This window comes from Populus alba, chromosome 12 (genome assembly GCF_005239225.2).
Source record: "Populus alba chromosome 12, ASM523922v2, whole genome shotgun sequence".
Taxonomy (NCBI): Eukaryota; Viridiplantae; Streptophyta; class Magnoliopsida; order Malpighiales; family Salicaceae; genus Populus; species Populus alba.
This window is the reverse complement of record NC_133295.1, coordinates 13,172,919-13,195,168: the sequence shown is the minus strand read 5'-3', so window position 1 is coordinate 13,195,168 and position 22,250 is coordinate 13,172,919. Positions and strand designations below refer to the sequence as shown.

The 22,250-nt window shown below is 35.8% G+C and overlaps 4 protein-coding genes across 5 annotated transcripts; all 4 read left to right on the top strand.

Annotated features, from left to right (window-relative positions):
- Positions 1-716: 716 nt before the first annotated feature.
- Positions 717-2,147, top strand: LOC118031196 (protein ROOT HAIR DEFECTIVE 3 homolog 2-like). The gene is made up of 4 exons (XM_035035547.2): positions 717-1,356; positions 1,459-1,727; positions 1,799-1,899; positions 1,999-2,147. The coding sequence occupies exons 1-3, from the start codon at positions 1,327-1,329 to the stop codon at positions 1,878-1,880; spliced, it is 381 nt and encodes a 126-aa protein (XP_034891438.2). The 5' UTR covers positions 717-1,326; the 3' UTR covers positions 1,881-1,899; positions 1,999-2,147.
- LOC140954325 (protein ROOT HAIR DEFECTIVE 3 homolog 2-like) lies at positions 2,020-2,772 on the top strand. Its single transcript, XM_073403524.1, has 3 exons — positions 2,020-2,187; positions 2,288-2,395; positions 2,677-2,772. The coding sequence occupies exons 1-3, from the start codon at positions 2,020-2,022 to the stop codon at positions 2,770-2,772; spliced, it is 372 nt and encodes a 123-aa protein (XP_073259625.1).
- Positions 2,773-3,492: 720 nt separating this feature from the next.
- Positions 3,493-11,974, top strand: LOC118031189 (protein ROOT HAIR DEFECTIVE 3 homolog 2). 2 transcript variants are annotated; one of them, XM_035035537.2, is made up of 20 exons: positions 3,493-3,871; positions 4,251-4,317; positions 4,431-4,533; positions 5,113-5,183; positions 5,832-5,895; positions 6,263-6,328; positions 6,441-6,488; positions 6,583-6,645; positions 6,768-6,824; positions 7,948-8,094; positions 8,174-8,242; positions 8,344-8,435; positions 8,654-8,732; positions 8,989-9,154; positions 9,868-9,959; positions 10,063-10,331; positions 10,434-10,530; positions 10,832-10,997; positions 11,094-11,198; positions 11,437-11,580. In XM_035035537.2, exons 1-20 carry the CDS (start codon positions 3,727-3,729, stop codon positions 11,445-11,447), a joined length of 1,977 nt encoding a protein of 658 aa, XP_034891428.1. In that variant the 5' UTR covers positions 3,493-3,726; the 3' UTR covers positions 11,448-11,580. The 2 variants fall into 2 exon arrangements, with proteins under 2 accessions (XP_034891428.1, XP_034891427.1); XM_035035536.2 differs by having other exon boundaries at positions 3,501-3,871; positions 10,832-10,987; positions 11,437-11,974.
- A 2,114-nt stretch (positions 11,975-14,088) lies between these two features.
- LOC118031177 (arginine biosynthesis bifunctional protein ArgJ, chloroplastic) lies at positions 14,089-19,888 on the top strand. Its single transcript, XM_035035510.2, has 16 exons — positions 14,089-14,405; positions 14,770-14,893; positions 15,101-15,174; positions 15,575-15,619; positions 15,814-15,864; positions 15,962-16,030; positions 16,134-16,192; positions 16,386-16,455; positions 16,960-17,040; positions 17,125-17,211; positions 17,832-17,954; positions 18,337-18,399; positions 18,729-18,806; positions 18,887-19,032; positions 19,174-19,244; positions 19,626-19,888. The coding sequence occupies exons 1-16, from the start codon at positions 14,184-14,186 to the stop codon at positions 19,706-19,708; spliced, it is 1,446 nt and encodes a 481-aa protein (XP_034891401.1). The 5' UTR covers positions 14,089-14,183; the 3' UTR covers positions 19,709-19,888.
- Positions 19,889-22,250: the final 2,362 nt, after the last annotated feature.

Here is a 22,250-nt window from a genome sequence, read left to right as displayed (position 1 = left end):
GTCCCTATAATTTTACTTTTTTTCTTTTTTGGTCTTTTTTTGGGTTTCATATTTTAGTACTAAACTTTATTTCTTTTATGTTTTAGTCCTTGCATTTTGAAAGGTGAGAGAGAGTCGTTGAAAAATCAGGGAGTAGATTGAGAGTGATTGATCTGGCCACATTCTAGCTACCAAACATGGCTAGAGGGGTGTTTATTGTGATGTTTTTGAATTTTCATCCACCGGCAACAGCATATCAATTAGAGAAGAATTTATTTTTTTAATTTGATTTAGTTTTTTTTTTAACTAGTATAGAGGTTTTTTAAGATAAAAATTGATTTATTAGAATTATTAATGTGTTTATTAGGTACTTTAGATGAAAATATATTTAAAAAAGGGTCATCTCCTGCCTCAACTTTCCAGCCACCTCTTGATCGTCGAAAACTGAACCATTGACAACATGTTTTCCGCCTTTAAACATTGAAAACAATCAAGAAAACATGGAGCATAGGCTTACCTTGTAGGGCCCCACGCTAGGCCTCATCTTCCTTCGGACAAGCTTGTCGGACCAATATTTAGGCCCTGAAACATGCCTTTTTTCTAAGGTTTTTTTTTTCTGTTTTTTTATAAGTTAAACTGTCAATCTTTCATTTATCTCAAGGGTTTGATTAAATTGCTTAGGTACTGCTAGCCTTCTGTTTGATGAATTGTGAAATTTTATAATTCTCCTTGGCATGCTCCGGTAATGGAGACTAGCGGCACTCGATGGGCAAGTAATATGACTGCAGAAATAGTTTAAACCTGAAGGAAAAACTTCATCTAACTGATATGATATGCATGAGTTATAAAACTCCCAAAACTGTCCTGAATTAGTTTGATTCCGTATGAGAATTAGTTTTATTCTCTCATGGACTATCAAAAATCTTGTATCCCCTCTAGCACTAGAATCAATTAAGGTATACATTCTCAGGATGCGTTCCTTCACCTCGTCTTCTTAGGTGACCACTTGCATTCTGTACTCGTGCAAATCTCAAGTTGTTACAGTTTTACTCCAGAAGATTAATGCTAGTTAAATGACTACTTCATTGAACAAAGCGATTGCCTGGGATATAGAGAAAAAGTAACTTAAAGGATTAAATGACGGGAAGTGACTACAACTTTTTAAGATATTGCTAACATAGCCCATCCTTCTATGATTTGCGTTCATATGATTGGTGAGCATCTTTCATCTACTAATTCAGTTTCCTGGACTTGGCAAGTTACCTTCAATATTGTGCTCTTTCAGATGCTGCCATTCAACAGAGTGAGTGGAATGGTTCAAAATTCCGCGAAAAACTTATTTGTGATATGTTGTCAGAAATGATGGCAAAGTACAAGGTATTGCCTTCACTGATATCACAATCCGTTAACGTTCTTGGTGCTATGTATGTCACTCTACTCAATCAAATTATCAAATCTTGATATGTTGCACCTGCACAGAAACGAATAACTCGTGCCCTTGCCAAAAGAGTAGAATCCTTATTGGAAGCTGGTGAAAGAGATACATGGGCATCAATAAGAAATCTTTTTGAGTGCAACACCGAGGCTGCTGTATCGGAGTTTTCAGATGCTGTTGTTAGTTTCAATTTGAACAGTTCGGAAATCGACACTAAATCGCAACATTTGAGGGAGCATGCCAGAAATTTATTGGAGATGAAGGCAAGAGAAGCAGCAGCTGCAGGGAGAGTTCTGAGGCGCATGAAGTATAGGTACATTACTTCATTGTTGCTGTCTTATTTTTCAATTTTGTTTTTTATTAAAGATTTGGGGCGTATTCTAGGTTTTCACATGTCCTCGGTGATTATGAAAATTCAATGTCATGGTATAATTGGACTGAGGAAAAAAACCTTGATGAAGTTTGAAAGGAACGCGCTCTCAGAGGTAACATTGCCTAGATTTTGTATAATTAATGGCTGCTGGGATGCTTAAATGGTTAAACTTTGAGTTCCCTCTGAATGTCTCCCAATTATTTTGTTATAGTCTTTGAGAATACTATCAATCATGGCGGCCATGCGCTTCGATGAAATGCCTGATCAGATTGAGAAGGTACTTTATTCCTCTCTTATGGATAGAGCTGTTCCTGACCCATCTTTGCAAAATACGTTCATGGGAGCTACACTGGACACCCTTGCCTCGGACACATGGGATGAGGTAACAGTTGGTGAATGCGTATTAAGTTATATTTTTGCATGCTTAGTGGTATGCAAATGTAATGCTTCTGTTTGTCTCTGTGCCAAACTGGCTTCACATAATAATCAAATATGAGCAGGTTTCTCCAAAAGCTACCACTCTACTTAAACCAGAGGATTGCAAATCATTGTGGATGAATTTCATAGAAGAGATAAAGCCTATGGTGAACGGAGCTAGATCCCGCCAGGTATATTTTACTCTGGTATCACATTACATGTTCATTTGGTAATTTGATTGCATTCACAAAATCTGTTTGAATGTATTTTTTACTAAAAACAAAAACTATAAACTCAATTTATTAGAACATTCTCGGTTTATCATATGTCGTCTTCAATTTATATACCAATTGAAGTTCCTATACTTCTAAACTTAAGCACTAAAACCAAGAAAATACTTTAAGCCGATTAAAGTTTTTATGACTAGAAATTTATGCATCACTCGAAATGTAATACTTGGTATTTCCTTCAGGATGCTCGTAGGAAAACTCGAGAAGGTGCGACGACGGCTGCGACGGCAATCTTGGCTGCTGCTGTAACTGTAATTGGGAGTTTGAATAGGCGGTGATAATGATAAATCCACACTTGGACCGTTTATATTTGTATCTCCAACGTAACATGTTATGGTGAATCTGATGAAATAAGTTTGTGATTTGATAAGCCCTCCAATCACCAACGGTACAAATATATCGTAATCTCATGTACAGCCAAAATCACTACAAAAGAAACCCCAAACCATTTCCAAGAGACAAAAATATCGGTCTGAACGCTACCTCAATTTTGCAAACAGTGAGCGTGTTTGATAGTGTAGTTGTAGTTGCTTTTTAAATAGTTTTTCGTGTCGAAAAACATGCAAATGATATTTTTTTATTTTTTAAAAATCATTTTTAATATCAGCACATCAATCCAGAAAGTATAACTGTCACTCAATTTAAAAAAAAAAAAATTTAAATTTTTATAAAACGCCGGTTTGGCAGCAATGCCAAACGGGCTAGTCTAAATTTTCCAACGGTGCTCGAGCCATTACACTATCATGATGATCTGTTTGCAGTAAATACAGTGCCAAGCACTTTCAGGTGGCAAGACAAGCAGAAATTATTACATTCTTCGAAGTAACGACTTACGAGTTCCATGACGTTAACCTGTCATGAAAAATATTTCTTGAGAATACAAGCAAAGAAAAGAAATGCTACAAGAAAAACAATAGTCTTTGACTTCAAAAGGAATAATAATCGTTCAAAACCCAAAAACAAAAACACTAACTTTATAAAGGAATTGTAACTCCCTTTCTTTCTTCGTACTTCAGAGCTCAAAAGCAAAAGAGCTTCCAACCGAAGGAATCTAATGCTATTATCACATGATAATGGCATTAGATTCCAGCCATAATAAAGTCAATTGACTTTATTATGGTATTAGATACCCATTTCTTTTCTGGTGCTGTTTGTAAGCAGGCCGAAAAAAAAGCATAACCCTGGGAAAGAAGACTTCAAAAGAAGTTGCTGTTTTTTGGGTTTGATCGGTGATGAAAATGGAGGAAGGCATGCAGCTGATTGATGGAAATGGAAAGTTCAACGTGGAAGGGCTCAAAGACTTCATGACAGCCACTGGGTTTGCCCAGTGCGGTCTCTCCTATGCTATTGTCGCCATCATTGGCCAACAAAGCAGCGGTATGTTTCTGTTCTTCTCAGTTCATACTTCTTAGTGACTGGTGACCCTTTGTTTGTGTTCATGTGAAGTTGATCAGATTATACCATGTACTTTTTCTTTATGTGAAGTTGATTAGAAATGGTCTCTCTGAAACTTCATAACCCAGATTGTGGCTGCTATTTTTTTTTTTTTGCAAAATTGAACTTGTTGGGCTTTGAGTTTAGTTCTGTTCTGTTTGCGAAATTATGGGTTTTGGGTCTGTTGATGCGCGAATGACATCAAGCGTGTGTCCCTTGAATTTTGTTTTCAAGGGTACATTTGATATTGACAGCAATCACAGTTAGAGCCTGGAGTTTGATCACACGCATGTATAGTTTAATTCGCATTCTTTGTTAACAGGGAAGAGCACCCTGATGAATCATGTCTTCGGTACCAATTTCAAGATGCTGGATGCATACAAACGAAGGTTTGATATTTTTGGTTTTTTCAATTTTACAGTTTTAGAATGGAGAATTTGTGTTTTTGTAGTTCTTTGTATAAACGAAAGAGGAAGACAGTCTGCTTTTATACATGTTTCAGAGGTCAAACAACCAAGGGCATTTGGATTGCCAAGTGTAATGATATGAAGCCTTTCACAATTGCCATGGATTTCGAGGGAACCGACAGCAAAGCGAGAGGCGAGGTACTTAGTGCTTTGTATTGGTGCTCTTATTTTAGCTTTGTTCTGCCAGTAGTGGCTTGTTACATGTTGTGTTTGATATGGTATTTTGTTTCTAATAAATCAACAGATCTATCCATCACTCAACTTTTAATTTCATCTGCCATGTCGTAAAACTTCGAGTAATCTGCAGTATTAAGGCCTTTTGTTGGTGAGATTTGTTAAAGTTAACAGATGGGGCCCAGCCCATGTTTTGCCTTTTAAATGACTCTGTAGTTTAACTTCTCACCATCTCAAATCATGAGTGCAACACTAACGGGAGGATCTATAAGAATTTATGAGTGCTTTATGTTGTATTGATTATGATTTTTCTTATATATATTGGGAATAGTTTGATTGTTGCATTTTATTTTTTTCAATTCCTGTGATATTCGAAACCGGTTCCAATCTCAAAAGTTTTGTATTTCTTATCGAATGCTGAGCACAGACATTACTGAATGGTCACTACTTTACGGTTTGAAGCTGTGACTGCATGCTTATAGAAGGCTAATACTAAGCAAAAATCTTGGTACTACTTGTAATCTGGGATGTGTGCTGTTTCAGGACAACACTGCGTTCGAGAGACAAAGTGCCTTGTTTGCTTTGGCAATTGCTGACATTATATTGATTAACATGTGAGTTTGGTATGCTCAGCATTACAATATTTAGATTCCTTTTCTGCTAGACATGTTTGGTACTTGTTCGCACTCGGGACTGGAATAGTCAGGGGTGGCCGTGACAGTCATTGTCCGTGTTAACCATTGTATGTTATTTGCGTTTTTTAGTAGTCATTCTTTTACTGGCATGGCCCTACGTCTAGGTTTGGCCAAAAAAACCTCTTGTTGTAGTCTTCCATGATTTGCAGGTTCATATCGCAGTCCCAAAGTCTTTTTATGGCTTGAAATAATTTCTTTAGGCATTTGGCTAATTGTTTATTTGTATGATTTGAAGAAATTATCCAGCAGGGTTATGGTCTCTTAAACAACTTTCTGTTTCTTCTTTGATTTCCACATGGCGCTAATCAGATGAAGATGACGCTTATATTTCAACTTATCAGCTGTCCAGTCAAGAAGGACAAACAAGATTGCTTTTTTCCATATTTTGAACTTGTGGATAATTTTTGTTCTTCATTTTGGATATATTACACGTACAATTAAGACACTTTCTAAATTGTCAGGCTAGAATTTACAGCTAGCTATTTTTTTCAAGGCAAGACGTGCCCTTTCAGGTGCGTCATGTTGAAAAGCAATCTGCATTTACCACTATGTTAATCTAATATACAGGTGGTACAAAGACATCGGTCTGGAACATGCAGCCAGCAGACCTCTTTTGAAAACAGTTTTCCAGGTGCGTCATGTTGAAAAGCAATCTGCATTTACCCCTAAACAGTTTTTAAGCTGTACGAACTTACCACTAGAAGAAGCTAATAACCGATTTAGATTATATAGAGAATATGCAGTCAAATATGCATAAATAATGACAGCCTCTTCCATATCTAGTGTATATGCCTATTTCTCCTTAACTGAGCCCTCTGTGTTTAGCTGTATTTACTGAGAGTTTGTTCTGCTGCGTTCACTAAGCCTTGTGTGTGATGTATTGCACCTAACATAATTTGGTAGCAGAGCCAACACTCTAGCCGTTTGGCTATGGTGAGCATTCCTTGTCTTAGGTTTATATGTTATGTGTGATAATCTATTATATGTCTTGCATTCAGGTGATGAAGCGTTTATTCAAGCCCCGTAAAAGAACATTGCTATTTGTTATACGTGATCACTCAAAGGTATGGAATTTATGTTCTTCAAAGAAGAAACGAATCACCCTGTGTTCCATTCTTTGAATGCATCATTTGGTCCAATACTGAATCTACACCCCTTTTTTTATTGTCTATGGAGACTCCATTTGAATATTTGGAGACTGCTCTCAAAGAAGATATAGATGAGGTACTTCTGTGCATATTACTTATATTCAATTTATGCCCCTATCTTTTTGGGTCAATTGTTTGTTTCTTCCAGCATTAAGTCACAATCTCTACAGATATGGGATTCTGTTGCTGAACCTGAGACTTCCAGGAGTGTTGTTCTCAGTGATTTTTTTAATGTGCGTAAGTTATCATCTCCATCTACATGTCCCTTATTCATGCCATTGACATGTATGCTTCATATGCAATATTTTGTTTAATTGGAATATAACTTAATTCACTTCTACTAATTGACATGAAGGTGGAGATCGCTGCTTTGTCTAGCTATGAATTTGAAGAGGAGAATTTCAAAGAGCAGGTAGCTATATACTAGTGAGCGTTTGGAAAAGCAGGTCAACTCGTGTTTTTAAAATGTTTAAATTTTTTTTGTTAAAAATTAATTTTTTTTCTATATGTTATGGATTGTTTTGATGCGTTGATTTTAAAAATAAAAAATATATTATTTTAATGTATTTCAGAATGAAAATCACTTTGAAAAACAACCGTAATTATACTCCCAGTCACTACGAATAGCAACTTATAAATTATCAAAATTAACTAAAGTTCAACATTTCTGTTTTTCTAGAGTTTTCTTTGTCATTTTTTTCTCGAATTAAGGTTCTGAACAATTTCTAGCTTTGTGTATATTCAGCAAATGAATTGAAAGTCAAAATCCATGGTGTTTGCTATAATGGGGGGTATGTGTTGCAAGTAGAGCAGGATGTGACATCCTTCCATGAGATAGGTGAATCTTCCCCAAAAGCAATGATGGAAGCGGCATGTAAAAGATTTAGAAAAAGAAATTGATATGTAATTTATTTAGAAAGAAAACTATGAAGTTTAAGAGAGATTGTGTAGAAAAAATGTGAGAAAAATCAATTAGAGAGGGATGTTAGTTGTGTTTTTATTGATAAGGCAGACACTTGGCAAGTGTTCGGACACTGTCCAAAAAGATGCATGATTCAAGCTCTGTAGAACAGGTTTAGCTGGAAGTGAAGGCCTGCTTCAAGTCCACGAGTCCGTCTCTTTAATTTATCTTGTTAATTTAAAAATTAACCGTAAACTCTATAATCAATCAATAATTAGTTTAGACATGATACTAAATCACTTGTGCTTATATATTACACTTAATCATGCTTTGACTGGTGTTTTCCCAGTACATGTAACATAGAGAGTGATATATAAACATTGGGAGTGTATAACATGATGATGACACAATGACCATCAGGTCATGTGATAATGTTGAATCTAACAAGTTTGTGACATGGCCGTATTATCTCCTATTTTAGTCATGTAAATCCTGTTTGTTTAGGAAATAAGTTGGATATATATATATATACACACACTCAATAATCTATAATGCTTTACTGCATTTTATTGACATCATTGACTCTTACAAACTGGAATTGCATGCTTGTAGCCTAATATGATGTTTTTTACAGGTTGCTCGTCTAAGGCAGCGGTTCATTTCTCCAGGAGGTCTTACTGACCAGAGGGAAGCTGAACCTTCTTCAGGATTTTTTATCCGTGCAGAGAAGATATGGAAAACCATAAAAGATAACAAGGATCTAGATCTCCCTGCTCTTAAGGTTTATAAGAGCCTTTTTCATGTGTGAATATATATAGTCAGGGTTTCATGTGAATATATTTCTCCATTTTGGTTTTCAGGTGATGGTCGCTACTGTTCGATGTGAAGAGATTGCCGAGGAGAAGCTCAGACAATTTACTACTGATGATGTACTTAATTGAATCTAACTTTTCCTTTTCTTTTCTCTTTCCGTCTTTGAATGTTACTTCTACTAGTGAATATCAGACAGGACTAAATTGATTCCTTACAGGATTGGTTGGCATTGAAGGAGGATGTTCAAGATGGTCCAGTATCTGGGTTTGGAGCCACCCTCGATTCTATATTGGAAACCTATCTTTCACAGTAAGTAACTGGTGTCAATTCTCCACAATGATGTGGTACCTTGTTCAATATCATTGTGGTATCCAACTTGATTTCCTCAATTGTTAAAACTCGGGTGCTCATAGCCTTTGATTGCTTAAAATTCCTAACCTTGTCAGCATTGTGTGCCTAAAGTCTTGGAGTATGCTTCTTGTTCAACATGATGCAGAATCTCTTAATTGCTTGTATTTTCTTAATAGATATGACATGGAGGTGATTCATTTTGACCAACATGTATGGAATGCAAAACGGCGGCAAATGGAGTCACAAGCGTTGGAGGTAAGGCTCGAGTGTGTATATTTTTCTTTTTTGATTTTTCAACCAATCTTTTCCCATTACGAAACTGAATTAAAGCTTCTCTTTTGATGTTGGATATATGGCTCTAGTTGCGAACTTGTTATTTGTTTCTTTTGTCAACCCTTTTTTTATTTTTCCTCTGTCTCTTCTTTGTGAATATCATATTCTCCATATTCATAACTTTATACTGTCTTTTAGTTCCTTAATACAAAACTCTTATATTTTTTAAAAAATGTAGGTGGTACGCAATGCTTATGATACCATGTTGGAATATTTGTATTCCAACACACTGGAAAGCTTTAAAACCAGTCTGGAACAGTTACTGAAAGGAGGAGAAGGATTTGTTGCTTCTGCTGGTACCTGTGCTCAATCTTGCTTCCTTCAATTTGATAAAGGATGTGAAGGTATTTTGACTCCAACTAGCAAAAAGATTTTATTCTGTGGCATTATTCAATTCTTTTGAATTGAGTTAGATTCTTAAGAGTTGATATTTGTAGTTTGTGCTTTAGGCACAACTAACATCCCTTGGCATAAAAGATTTTATTTTTATTTGCTCTGCAATGGATAAAATTTTAACTTTTTCCTAGAATGCCAAGCTTTAAAACTCTTTTACTTTTCTATAATTATTCATTTTTACAAATTTCGGCTTTGGCTTGGATATGAAAAGCATCACCCCAAATGATAACTGGTTGGATCTGAATGGCGAAGGCCACATTTGATGACAGTTATAGCATAAATGCAGGTTTTGGCTCAATGAATGTGTGCATAGGTTATGTTTTAAAGCCTTACTTTTTTCTGTGGAAATAATCTGAATTGTTTGCCATTTCTGTTTGTTTGATTTTGGTTAGGGTCTTAGCAACTGGTCCTCTCTATCCGAACTCTCAATCTTTTTGAGTTATTTTAGTTCTCACAGAAACTAACTAAATGATACTTCATCTAAGAAATTCTTTGGCTAAGATAAACAGCCGAAAAAAGCAATTTAATGGGCAAAGTAAAGGGCATCACTGCAACTTACTGAAGCTGTTGCTGCTATTAGAATCCATCCCGCTATGGTGTTCTGTGTGATCTACTAATTTTGCTTCCTGAATTTGGTGAATACTTCATCATCCTGTCTCAGATGCTTTCATAAGACTGAGTGGGTGGAATGGTTCGGGAGTCAGGGGAAAACTTAGTCGCCATATGCTGTCAGAAATGATGGCAAAACATGTGGTAATTTCCTCGGTTGATAATGCAATCCGTTACTGCTCCTTAATCTAAGCATAACACTCTGCTCAATAAAACAACCCAATCTTGTAATGTTATTCCAATGCAGAAACAATTCACTGATGTGCTTGCTGATGAAGTACAATCCTTATTTGAAGCTGGTGAGGCAGATACATGGGTGTCAGTAAGAAATCTTCTTGCGAGCAAGACTGACGTTGCTGAATCAGAACTTTCAAACGCTCATGTTGATTTCGAGGTGCCCAGATCCGAAATTGACAAAAGATTGGGATATTTGAAGGAGAATGCAAGAAGTGTGGTGGAGAGAAAGGCAAGAGAATCTGCAGCTACAGGAAGAGTTTTGATGCGCATGAAGGATAGGTGGAGTGTCATCTTAATTGTTGCTCCTTTTCTTCTTCTTTCAAATGTTTTTCTTTTTCCATTTCTTTTTTCTGTTCATTAAAGCTTTGGATCGTATCCCAGGTTCGTAAAGGTTTTCAATCATGATGAAAACTCAAAGTCAGGGGCTTGGACTTCGGAACAAAACATTGAAGAAATTGAAAGGAATGCGCTTTCAGCGGTAATATGCCTACATTTTGTAATGATTGGTTGCTAGCATGTTTAATTGTTTGCACAGATCAAAACACCAAAACAAGAGAATTGTTATATTATAGAAAACAAAAATCAACAACAAGAAAGGCATTCGATCTCTTGAAGGGACAAAACTAAATAATAAATACTAATATTTTTAAATGATAAAACCTAGAATAATCATTCAATAATAAAACTTCAAAATAAATAAAAACCAATATCCATTGATGCTTTTCATTCTCCATCAACTTTTGAGTGATAGCTGATGTGTCCCGGTTTTTTTGTTGCAGTCTTTGAAAATCCTAGAAATCATGGCGGCCATTCGCTTGGATCAGACAACAGATCAGATTGAGCATGCACTCTTTTCCTCTCTCATGGATGGAAATGGTGCTGTTCCAGCTTCAGGAGCTACTCCTGACCTCCTTACCTCTAACGCATGGGAAGAGGTAATAGTTGGTGTGTACGCATATCATTATATTTACATTTATCCATTAAAACACACACACATGTATCTATCAAAGTGGTTTCTGATAGGAACCAAATATGCGGCAGGTTTCTCCAAACGCTACACTTCTTACACCAGTGGAGTGCAAGTCATTGTGGATGCAGTTCAAAGCAGACATAAAGTATATAATAAACCAGGCTACATCTGCTCAGGTACCTTATCATGTATTGCTTTGTATTTTTTAATAAACTTGTCTGTTAGAACATTTTCAGTTTATGACAATAAGTTCCTATGCTTTCTAAACTTAATTGGAACGGAAACTAATATCTATATGGAATGCACCAGCACAGTTTTTAGGAAGTGCATGATATGTTTTATTTGCCAACCAAAGTTCCTTCTGGTGGAATCTAGCCTAGCATTCAAACATGTCATACTTGGTGTTTTCCTCAGGGCACTCTTAGGCAAGCTAAAAGGGCTATTAAAATAGTTGTCGGGGTAGCGGTGGTGGTGGGGGCAGCAGTGGTGGCAACAGTCGGGGCACCTACAGCCATGGGGATAGCTGCAAGGCCAGAGGTGGCAGCAGTGATGAAGGAAGTAGGGCCAGGGTTGGCAGCTGTTATGAAAGACATAGGGCCGGAGGTGTTGGCGACGCTGAAAGATATAGGGCCAGAGGTGGCTGGGGCGGTGAGATCGTTAGGACCGCAAATAGTGACAGCAGTAATTGCGATGATGACAAATGGGTTTGCAAGGCCGCACCAGCAATAGGTTTGCTGTTCTTAGGTTAAAGACTCGTACTTTGCACGGTTGATGTGTGAACCTAATCTTAATGCAGCATGCTATGGTAAATCATGCAAAAGATCATTGTAATTTGATTGCCCCCGTTGAGATTATAATTGAACTTATTATAAACCCACCAATCCATACTGATGCTTGTAAAATTATCGATCATCAGTTTCTATAAATGGCTGTCCAAGTTACAGAAATATAATACTTCCCAGCCAAGATGCATGGAGATTTTCTCACACAGCCACACCATATACAGAAGCGAACTCTCTTATTTGTACCTTTCGATCTTAAGGGTGAAATGTGCATCCTGGCATGGTTCACCAGTGTCATGAACAAGAACACTAGAACTGTTAATTTTTTATATGCACCACAAAATACAGAGATTAAGCAATTATCTTGGAAAACTACAGCTTCAGTAGGTCTACATGTGGGAGTAAATGTTCCAAAATACCAGAACCAAAAAGAGGAACTCAAATTGTCATCACTGATCACCGCTTGCCTAGTAGAAGTTTAGAGATTGACATATCCAGACCCCTAAACCCATGCACTGTAGCTGTTGCAGACGTGTGGGAACTCAGTTCTAAATGTCGAGCTGCATATACACAACATGATAGAAAGAAGAAGTAAATTATGAACTACATAAAACCCTATTGAAGAGACAAAATGAGATTGTTATAACGATAATTCATGAAAAAAGTGACTGATTCAAGATGACTAGCGGAAAATGCAGAACCACAGAAGGCGAATAAAAAGGTGATGGCTTAATTAGCCGAAGTCAATAGCACGAAGTAATAAATCAATAGCTGAGAAAAAGAATCTTAGAAGTATTACACCATTGGTACATGTATGCCCTTTTCTTGCAACAAATTTCTTACAAATGCATGCGCATTTCTCACTGGTGGTCAAAGAAGGAGGCCAACCAATCTGCCTAGAAAGTATAGGGTGCAGCGTGTTCCATACAAATCGCATAAAAAACATAATTTCTTCAAAAGACAGGGAGTGACTCTTTTTTTATATCGACAACTCTTGACAATCTGTTTCTTCTTCTTTTTTTTTTTTTACTAAAACAAACATAATTTGCATAAAATTACCCTAAAATTTATTCAATTGCAAAAATGCTTACTATAATCAATAAAACCATAAATTATAAATCCAGTCATTTTATATATTTTTTGTCAAGAAAAAATATTATTTGTTAGAGTAGGTTTTGCTCTTAAAACACAACATAAATCCATTTGAAATAAAAACTAACATGCTTTGAATTGGGAAAAAAAAAAAACACAATACTATTACAATTCTTAAGATGTAATAAACGAATATTTTTAAATATTAATTCAATCCAAATCAAATGGACAAAAACAACCACTTGTATATAAATTACAAAATAAAAAAAAATCTGAAGGATGTAACTTAATTAGTCAAGCTTTAAGTTTGTTTTCTAAAGGTCATTAATTTGAATCTTACAAACCTCAGAGTTATTGAAAACTTACATGGTTGTTAATTTTAGGACCCATGAAATTAGTTAAGGTGTGCACAAGCTGGCCAAACACTCACATTAATAATAATAATAATAATAATAAGTTAAAGAATGCATGAAATTCTCATTGAGGTGAAACTTAGTGAATAATTACTTCTAAAAAAACTATTTAATATTATTATGTAAATTAATTTGAAACAAAAGTAAACCAACCCTAATGATTTTTGTTTAATAAAATAGTTGAATAAAATCACATTACTTAGACAATATTATATACAAAATCAAAGAGATCGAGAGATTTAGTAACATTTAACATGGGATGGCCACACCAAAAACGAAAAAATATATATATAAAAACCCATGAAACCACACATATAGGATTGTTTTCCTTTCTCTGTGGAAGATTTATTATACGTATAGATAGATGAAGAAAAAATAATGGCATGAATGGTTCATTTCTTACTGAATTAGAGATGAAGAAACTGCAAAATGTTTCAAATCTTTTGTTAGTTATGTAGTAGTGAAGACCAAATTGAATCTTTTGAAAAAAAAAAGAGGGGGGGGGCTGATATTAAGAAGATTCAAACTATAGGTGTAAAATTGAAGCATTGATAAATCTATAAGGATAAAAATATATAGTTTACCCGAAAATCAATCTTCTTTACCAGACAGGGAGGAATCAGAACATAATTAATTTAATTAGCGTTAAATCCACGTTTCACTAATCACCATAAAATAAATAAATAAATTCAAAACAATTTTTTAAGAAAAAACCCTTCAAAGTTCCATATATATATATATATATATATATATATATATATATATATATATATAAAGCTGCCAGTCAGTGGTCACTCGGCTGCTGCTACTGTGTATAAAAACATCTCAGGCACCGGTTGTTTCAGCTTCTGCATTCGCCGCCACTTCCCAAAAGATGCATGCTTGTGCTCCTCCTCATCACTTTTCCTCTCTAAAGTTCCCTGAACTTCATGGCTCCTCAAAACTTAATAATTTGCAGGTTTTGAGGTCTTTGGGTTTGAGTAAGAGAAGCTTTAAGGTATTTGCAGTGGCTGCTTCATCGTCATCAAGCATGAGTGAGGCCTCTAATTATATACCTGCTGCTCCTATTTTTCTTCCTGAAGGACCATGGCAGCAAGTAAGTTTTGCCCGTTATTTTTTTATTGATTTCTTTGTTTGGTTAACATTTTCAAGATGAAGATTTTATTAGTATTTGATTGTTATTCTGCATTTTCTAGTCTCAAGATGGTGTTAGCATTGATGGGTTTTTTCTGGTTTTGTTCTTGAGATGACCAAAAATGTTAGTGCATGAAAATCATAATGAGTTTTTGATTAATTTTAAGTTAATTACCTTAACGATTAGTGCTAGAATCAAGATGGAATTTTATCTAATATTTTATTTTATTTTTTGGTTATTATTCTTGAAGAGCTTTTAGTTAACAGGGCATCTTTATTTGATTTTCATGAAATGGTGACCAAGTTTGCAACTTTTGTGAGGATAGATTCCTGGGGGAGTTACTGCTGCAAAGGGGTTCAAAGCGGCAGGAATATATGGTGGATTGCGTGCCAAAGGAGAGAAGCCTGATCTTGCGCTTGTTACTTGTGATGTTGACGCTACAGCTGCAGGTAAAGGTTTAACATTTTAGTGGATATTATGTGTTTTACATGTTGTTATGGACTTTTAGGTTTGAGGTTATGGTGATTATTTTTCTCTAGGTAGATAGGTTAAACCGCTTGAATTGCTTTGCTTGTGATGGACAAATTATTGGCATCATGAAAGAAATTAGATTATTTGATCTGAGAACTGGTATTTCATATTCTTTTTATCTCCAGGGGCATTCACTACCAACATGGTTGCAGCTGCACCAGTATTATACTGTAAAAATGCATTAGATATCTCAAAAACAGTAAGCCAGAGTCTTATTTTTGCATTGCTTGTATTTAATTGTTTTTCCTCTTCTTTTGCTTTTTTCTCTTTTTTTTTTTTCTTTTGAAAGAATGACCTACACTGTCTAGTAGACATGATTTAGATGTTATCTTTTTCACCGGCAGTAGTAGATACTTTAACTTTGAATCTGCTAGGCGTCGCTCAACTATTTCGACATTATTTTGATACAACTTTGTAGGCCATCGGGTGCATGCTTTCACGGCATTTTGGTTTTTTGGATTTCAAATGCTCTTTAATCCAACACCATTGTTATATGTGGACAAGTAGCTTTTTTAATACATTCTATTATTATTTATACCGTGATTTCTTATCCTGGTTCAATTCTCTAATCATAAGTTGATGGCATGATTTTGCATCAGGCACGTGCAGTGTTGATAAATGCTGGTCAAGCAAATGCAGCAACAGTAAGTTTCGCCCACATAGCTGGATGGTCCATGTGCAATATTGTTTTTCATATTTCCATATGTTTGTCCAAGAATGAACTGATCTTAGCTTTTAAGCATAGAAAACTTAGGAATTCCTTTAGTTAATGTCACTTTACTGCTAATATGAGTGTGCTGAGTCTTACATGATTAAGATACCTACCATCCACATCCAGGGTGATGCAGGCTACCAAGATGTGCTAGAATCTGCTGGTGCCCTTGCTATGGTATATATTCAATCTTTGAGTTGAAATCTCAATTTCATGAAAATCATGTTTTAACTGAATCCTTATTCACTTCTCATTTTGTGCCTTTTATCTTCAGTTACTTAAATTGAAGCCAGAGGAAGTTTTGATTGAATCCACTGGAATCATAGGTCAAAGAATAAAGAAGGTATGGATGATTGATTCTACTGTCAATAAGTTGTAAGCCTGCTACGTTGCTCTGTTGATGTGCTCTGTACCATGCAGCTTATTTTTTGTGATGAACTGTGCAGGGAGCACTTCTAAATTCGCTTCCAAAACTGGTTAATTCTTTATCTCCATCCATTGAAGGGTACATTTCTACTATCTGTTATTTAGTTTAAAAGTTATGAGCTCCCATATTTGTTGAACAACCCAATTGTATTTACTCTCTTATCCTTGTCCAGGTGTGACATTTATCATATAGATAGGTTCTAGTTCTCAATAATCGCCTCAACAGGTGTTATTTCCATTTTGAAAAAAAATGATATTCAGTGGATATGCAGGGCAGGTTCTGCAGCTGTCGCAATCACAACTACTGACCTTGTAAGCAAGAGTGTGGCCATTGAGTCTCAGGTATGTGAAAAGTTGTTCTTAAAGAGCTGGTGTGCTTGCTTCTTGTTGGATATAAACCACCATAACTTTACTCTGTCTATGTACAACACTACCATGACTTTCTCATTCTATTCCTTTGTTAAATTGATCTATGCTTTAATTTCGGATCATCAACATAAAGAGTATTCTGTTCTAAAGAAAAAGGGAGAAACATTAAGAGTATCCAAAATCATTGCTTGAATACCAATGCATCTTATGCCAACTTTAAAAAGAAGGGTGGAGCTTTGAAAAGTGTTAGACAATTATATTATTCAATTGTGATCAGTAAGCATTAATTTTATATATTTTATTGGTGTTCAAAAGCTAGTCCACTGCCTTTACATGTTACTCATTTTCCACTTGGATGACAGCATTTTCTGAACACAGAACTTCGACCTTTTGAGAGATACTTCCTTGTAATTCATGCTTTTTTAATATGAATTCATAGCAGAAAGGCAGGGTATTACAATTTGTTAAATGCCTCAGGTTGGAGGGACAAATATAAAAGTTGGGGGAATGGCCAAAGGTTCTGGGATGATCCACCCAAATATGGCCACCATGCTCGGTGTATGTCTCCTCTACTGCTTCTCTCAATTTTTCTGGGAAAGCACACTTTATCATTCTATTCTTTGACAATACCATCTTTTGCAGGTTATAACGACTGATGCCCTTGTCAACAGTGATGTTTGGAGAAAGATGGTGCAGATTTCAGTGAATCGGAGTTTTAACCAAATAACTGTATGTTACATATGGCTTTTGTACTGCCTGTTTCTAAAGTTCTGCACTGGTTTCAATAAGTTGGCTAGTGTTGAACTGGAGCTAGATTTTATGTGGTCCCTACTCCCTATTGCCTGAAAAATTTAATGCTGAGACTATAATGGCAGGTCATTTTTTTCCCCAGAGTTTTCCTGCTGGATTAATTAGAGAAATGTTAAGATGGTTTCCTGACTCTATCAAACTGTAGTTGTAGACATTGGTGGCTGACAATAGCATTGTGAACTTAACTCAGATATGAATTTCAATGTATCCATAAGACCACATAATTTTAATATTCATTCTGATTTTGTATAATGCTCTTTTATGACAAAAGTTTCCTATTGTTTTGTTCTAATATTCCTGAATGTCTATCCGTTCATGGTGTGATCATCATTTCTTTTTTTCGAGTACAATCATATTCATGCTCAGTTTGATTGCAAATGGTAATTTTTATACATGCGATACCTTAGTGCGCACTTGAATTGCATTGCTTCTTGTTTAGCAAGGCTTCCTTTCATTGAAAAGGCATACAAAGTTTTCTTCACTAAACAATTGGATTGTGGTTTTAGTTTATTGGGCTGATTCACACTTGTTTGCTACAGGTAGATGGGGATACAAGTACAAATGATACAGTCATTGCTTTGGCTAGCGGATTATCTGGATCAATCTCAATATCTAACATAAACTGCCATGAGGCAATGCAACTTCAAGCATGCCTTGATGCTGTAAGTTTGGCTGCCATGCAACTTTTTATTCACCCTCGATGGTTCAGCATTTACTTAATTGCTGAACAACCAAACATAATAGTTTTGTCCTCGTTATTTTCTGAACTAAGCTTTCTAACTCTAAAATCATTCTCAAGTTTATCAAGCATTCCCTCTCACCAACAATCATTTATTTTATGTTAACTGTAAACTATCTATAACATCTCTGTCTTTCCCTTTTCATATTCATCAGTTGATAACCTATTTCTCTGTTCTGTGGCTTTTTTTTATATAAATAAAGATGAATATATTAACTGTGTTCTGTGGCTATATCTTCTCTTAGTTATTCAGATTATATCTTGTATCAAGTCTAATTTTTTTAAAAAAAAACAACTATTCTCAGGTAATGCAAGGTCTTGCAAAATCAATAGCTTGGGATGGAGAAGGAGCTACATGTCTAATTGAGGTTTGCTTCTCGTCTTAAAGATTGTACATACTTGATTAGCCAAGGTTTTTAATTACAGTACCGGCGCTAACAGACATCTAAGAAATTGAAGCTAATTTATGCCCAGCATAACATTTAACTAATGCAAAACTTGGTTTGCGCACAACTCTTGACATAATAGCTGATTCTTATCCCTGATTCCTATCCCCAGGACATTATGATCTTCCACAATTAGAATAAGATGGTTGTAGGAATATATATATTGAGCGCTTGACAGCTTTCTCCTGGAACAAACCTAATTTATCTGAAAATCGTTGAAAATTTCAGCTAGTTGTGACTTGGCTGTGTAGGTCACAGTAACTGGGGCAGAAAGTGAGGCGAAGGCAGCAAAAATTGCACGCTCAGTAGCATCGTCTTCTCTTGTCAAGGCATGATATCAGAACTCAAAACATCATCTGTTGATGCATCAACTACATTATGTCTAACTTGCAGTCAATGATTATACCAGGCAGCTGTTTATGGAAGAGATCCAAACTGGGGACGCATTGCTGCTGCTGCTGGCTATGCAGGAATTCCTTTCCACCAAAACAATCTTCGTATTATGCTGGGAGATATTTTGCTGATGGATAATGGGCAACCACTTTCATTTGACAGGTGAGAATTGGGCCTGCTTCTGTAAATGAAAACATCTTTTTTATCTTCGAGGTGACGACTTCTTGTTTTCCATCTTATTTGAGCGTATCATTGCTAGCCTTTTCCATTTCATTCCAATTATTGATGACTGGAGATTTTCAGGTCTGCGGCCAGTAACTATCTTAGGAAGGCTGGTGAGATCCATGGCACGGTTGGAATCTACATATCCGTGGGTAAGCTTCTGAAACATTTGTGGATCATTTACGTACCATGCCTGTATTTTCCTTCTTTTAGTGATTCCACTTCATGTTCAAAGGCAAACTCTTCTCATACAACAAGAAATCTAATGTTTCTGGCCTGCTCTATCTGCTAATTTGCCATTGCTTTAATAATAACCACCACGCAAAAGCTACCATGCTATTTAATTTAGCAAACTCATTTGCACAACACGTAAAGGCTCATGCAGTTTTCCCTACACATTACTGCCGATGAGTTGCTCATTCCAGGAACTTTCAATAACCTTAGATCCATGTCAATTAAGAAGCAATGTTTTACTTGCTGCACCCTCTGAGTTTAACATATTTGATGGTCTGTGTATCTGTTTTTTTCCACAGGTGATGGACCAGGAAGCGGGCAAGCCTGGGGCTGTGATTTAAGTTATGATTATGTCAAAATAAATGCTGAATACACAACATAGACAAATTCTCACCTTTTCTTTCCTTCGCCAGTTCTCCCCTGTTTGAGATGTTAGGCTGTATGATGATATCATCAATGAAGTGTTCCCTTTATATTATTGAATAATATCATTGACTTGTCAGAAATAATAAGTTGAACCCTGTGAGTTATTCGAAGCGTGATAATTTTGTAGTCTTTGGAATTTTGTGGTTATCAAAATGCAATTTGTTCACTAATCTCCATTACAGCCGCAGCATGTCATGTGCACGTAATTACAAGAAAAAGAATAGGAACCAGAAACATAACAGGCACATGTGAATCGGAGGTTCTGCCAAAGTTACTAAACCTCGCATGTTCTATGAATTGGTCTCAAGTTTGGATTACAGGTTGGAATGGTCACCTTGACCTTGTCAATTTAAAAATAATATCATCTCAAGATTTAAAGAAAAATAAAGTTAAATAGGTTGTTGGGGTTGTTTGGGTTACGGGTTATAACTTGACCTATCAGGTTGAATAAAAAGAGTAGTCGTATCATACTAATTTTAAAACGATGTTATTTCAAGATTTTTAAAAACATTAAAGTCAAGCACTAAATTGATCGTGTTACAAATAAACATATCGAGTTTAATAGATATAATCGAGTTAATTTTTATCAAATTTAATTTGAAAATCAACTAGATCTTAAGTCCTTGCCATCCTGGGTGGAATCTGCAAACTGACTAGAATAGATTGGCACAACGATGTTATCTTGTAACCAACAAGAATCTTTACCATCGTCATTCTCTTCCTACTTTTATAGGAGAAGGCTTCTTAGTAGGTGATGGTCATCAATGGATTTCCAGACACAACATTTTATCCTGTAGGGTTTTTCTTTTTTTCTTTTTTTTTTTTAGGTGCATGTTTTTTTAAACATAGATCAAATTTTTTATCCTTGCCTGTTTCTATGAGAGGTGGATTGCTTAGGAAAGTCGTCCAGGGGATGTGGAATTGGCTTTCGATCAGAAACACAGCAGGAAAATAGATATCTAGTTTTTACTGGTTTTATTGGTGGCTGAGTTACAAGCCATGAGGCAAGGTCTTCTGCATGCTTAGGACTTGAAATTTCGGAGCGTTGTTCTTGATATTGACTGCTCCCAGGCAGCTATTCGCCTGATCATTGAGCCAATCTCTTGATTCCATCCATGTCTGTGGTAGTGGCTGCTATCAAGAAGCTGCTGTCTAGATCTTGTGCTGCTGTGTTGGCTAAAATGGGAGTTGCTGGTACCAATCCTTGCTTCTTCAGGACTGATCCTTTTCAAGTTCTGCAGAATTTTCTAGGGGATGTTTCAACTTCTGCACAATCAAATTGCTTTTTAAATATACGAGTTACTGCATAGTTTTAAATTTAGATAAAGCAATTCCCACAAAGAAGTATGAACACGTCAAACGCATGAAATCTCAAAAATAAAATATAATTTTAGATCTAATTATTAGATTATGCTCAGATTAAGATGTAGCTTTTCTTCTACTAAATCCCTATTTGGTTAGTTTAATCTCAAATCAAGCCCGAATCGAGTCTCGAGTCATCGAGTCTATTTTCAACATTGTTAGGTTTTTAAAAAAATTATCCTTGAACTTGTGTATATAACTTGCCCACACAAGTTTCCAATCCCGAATGTTGGCTCAGCGGTTGAAGGGACTTATTCTCTTTCTCTGCATCCTGGGTTCAAACCTTACTGTGCACGCCTGTCACTCTTGCGGTGCCTTACATGTTCACTGGATTTGCAGGATATTTAGTGAGCCGTGGGATTAGTCGTGGTGCGCGTAAGCTGGTCCGAACATCCACGTAAATCAAAAAAAAAAAAAGTTTCCAATCCCGAATGTTGTAAGGTGAGAGTGATGTCTCCATGAAGCTGTCTAAAGAAAGGAACTCGTATTGTAAGAGTGTGTTTGGCAGTGTAGTAGGGGTTGCTTTTCAAATAACTTTTCGTGTCGAAATACATACCAATGATGTTTTTTCATTTTTAAAAAATTATTTTTGACATCAGCACATCAAAACGATCCAAAAAGTACAAACCACACTTAATTTTAACAAAAAAAAATTCAAAATTTGACGAAACGCAGGTTGAAACGCACAACTAAACACTACCTAAATCTATCATGATAAAAATAAATTTGTCGATCCATTTATGTACACTTAATTAAAAAAAAACACTTAATTTTTGTATATTATAATTAATTGAGGAAAAATCTATCTGTAGAAAGCTTAATTCGATTTTTGATCTGTACAAGTAATACAGGTATTTCCTCCTTGAATTCTTTTTCAAAATCCTCCTACTCAAGAAGAAAAGGAAAAGAAAATCTCCTCGAAATTAAATTTTAGAGAAAAACAAAATAATTACAGAAACAATATAAAATATATTTCTCCAGTTTTAACCAATAGCAACATAAACTAACCAGAACACGTCACACAAACACTAATCCAGTACAAAAAATGCTCCAAACTCTATCCACCCATCTCTCGTCCACCTCCACCTCCACCTCCACCTCCACCACCACACCTCTCCTCCTCCTCTCAAACCCTT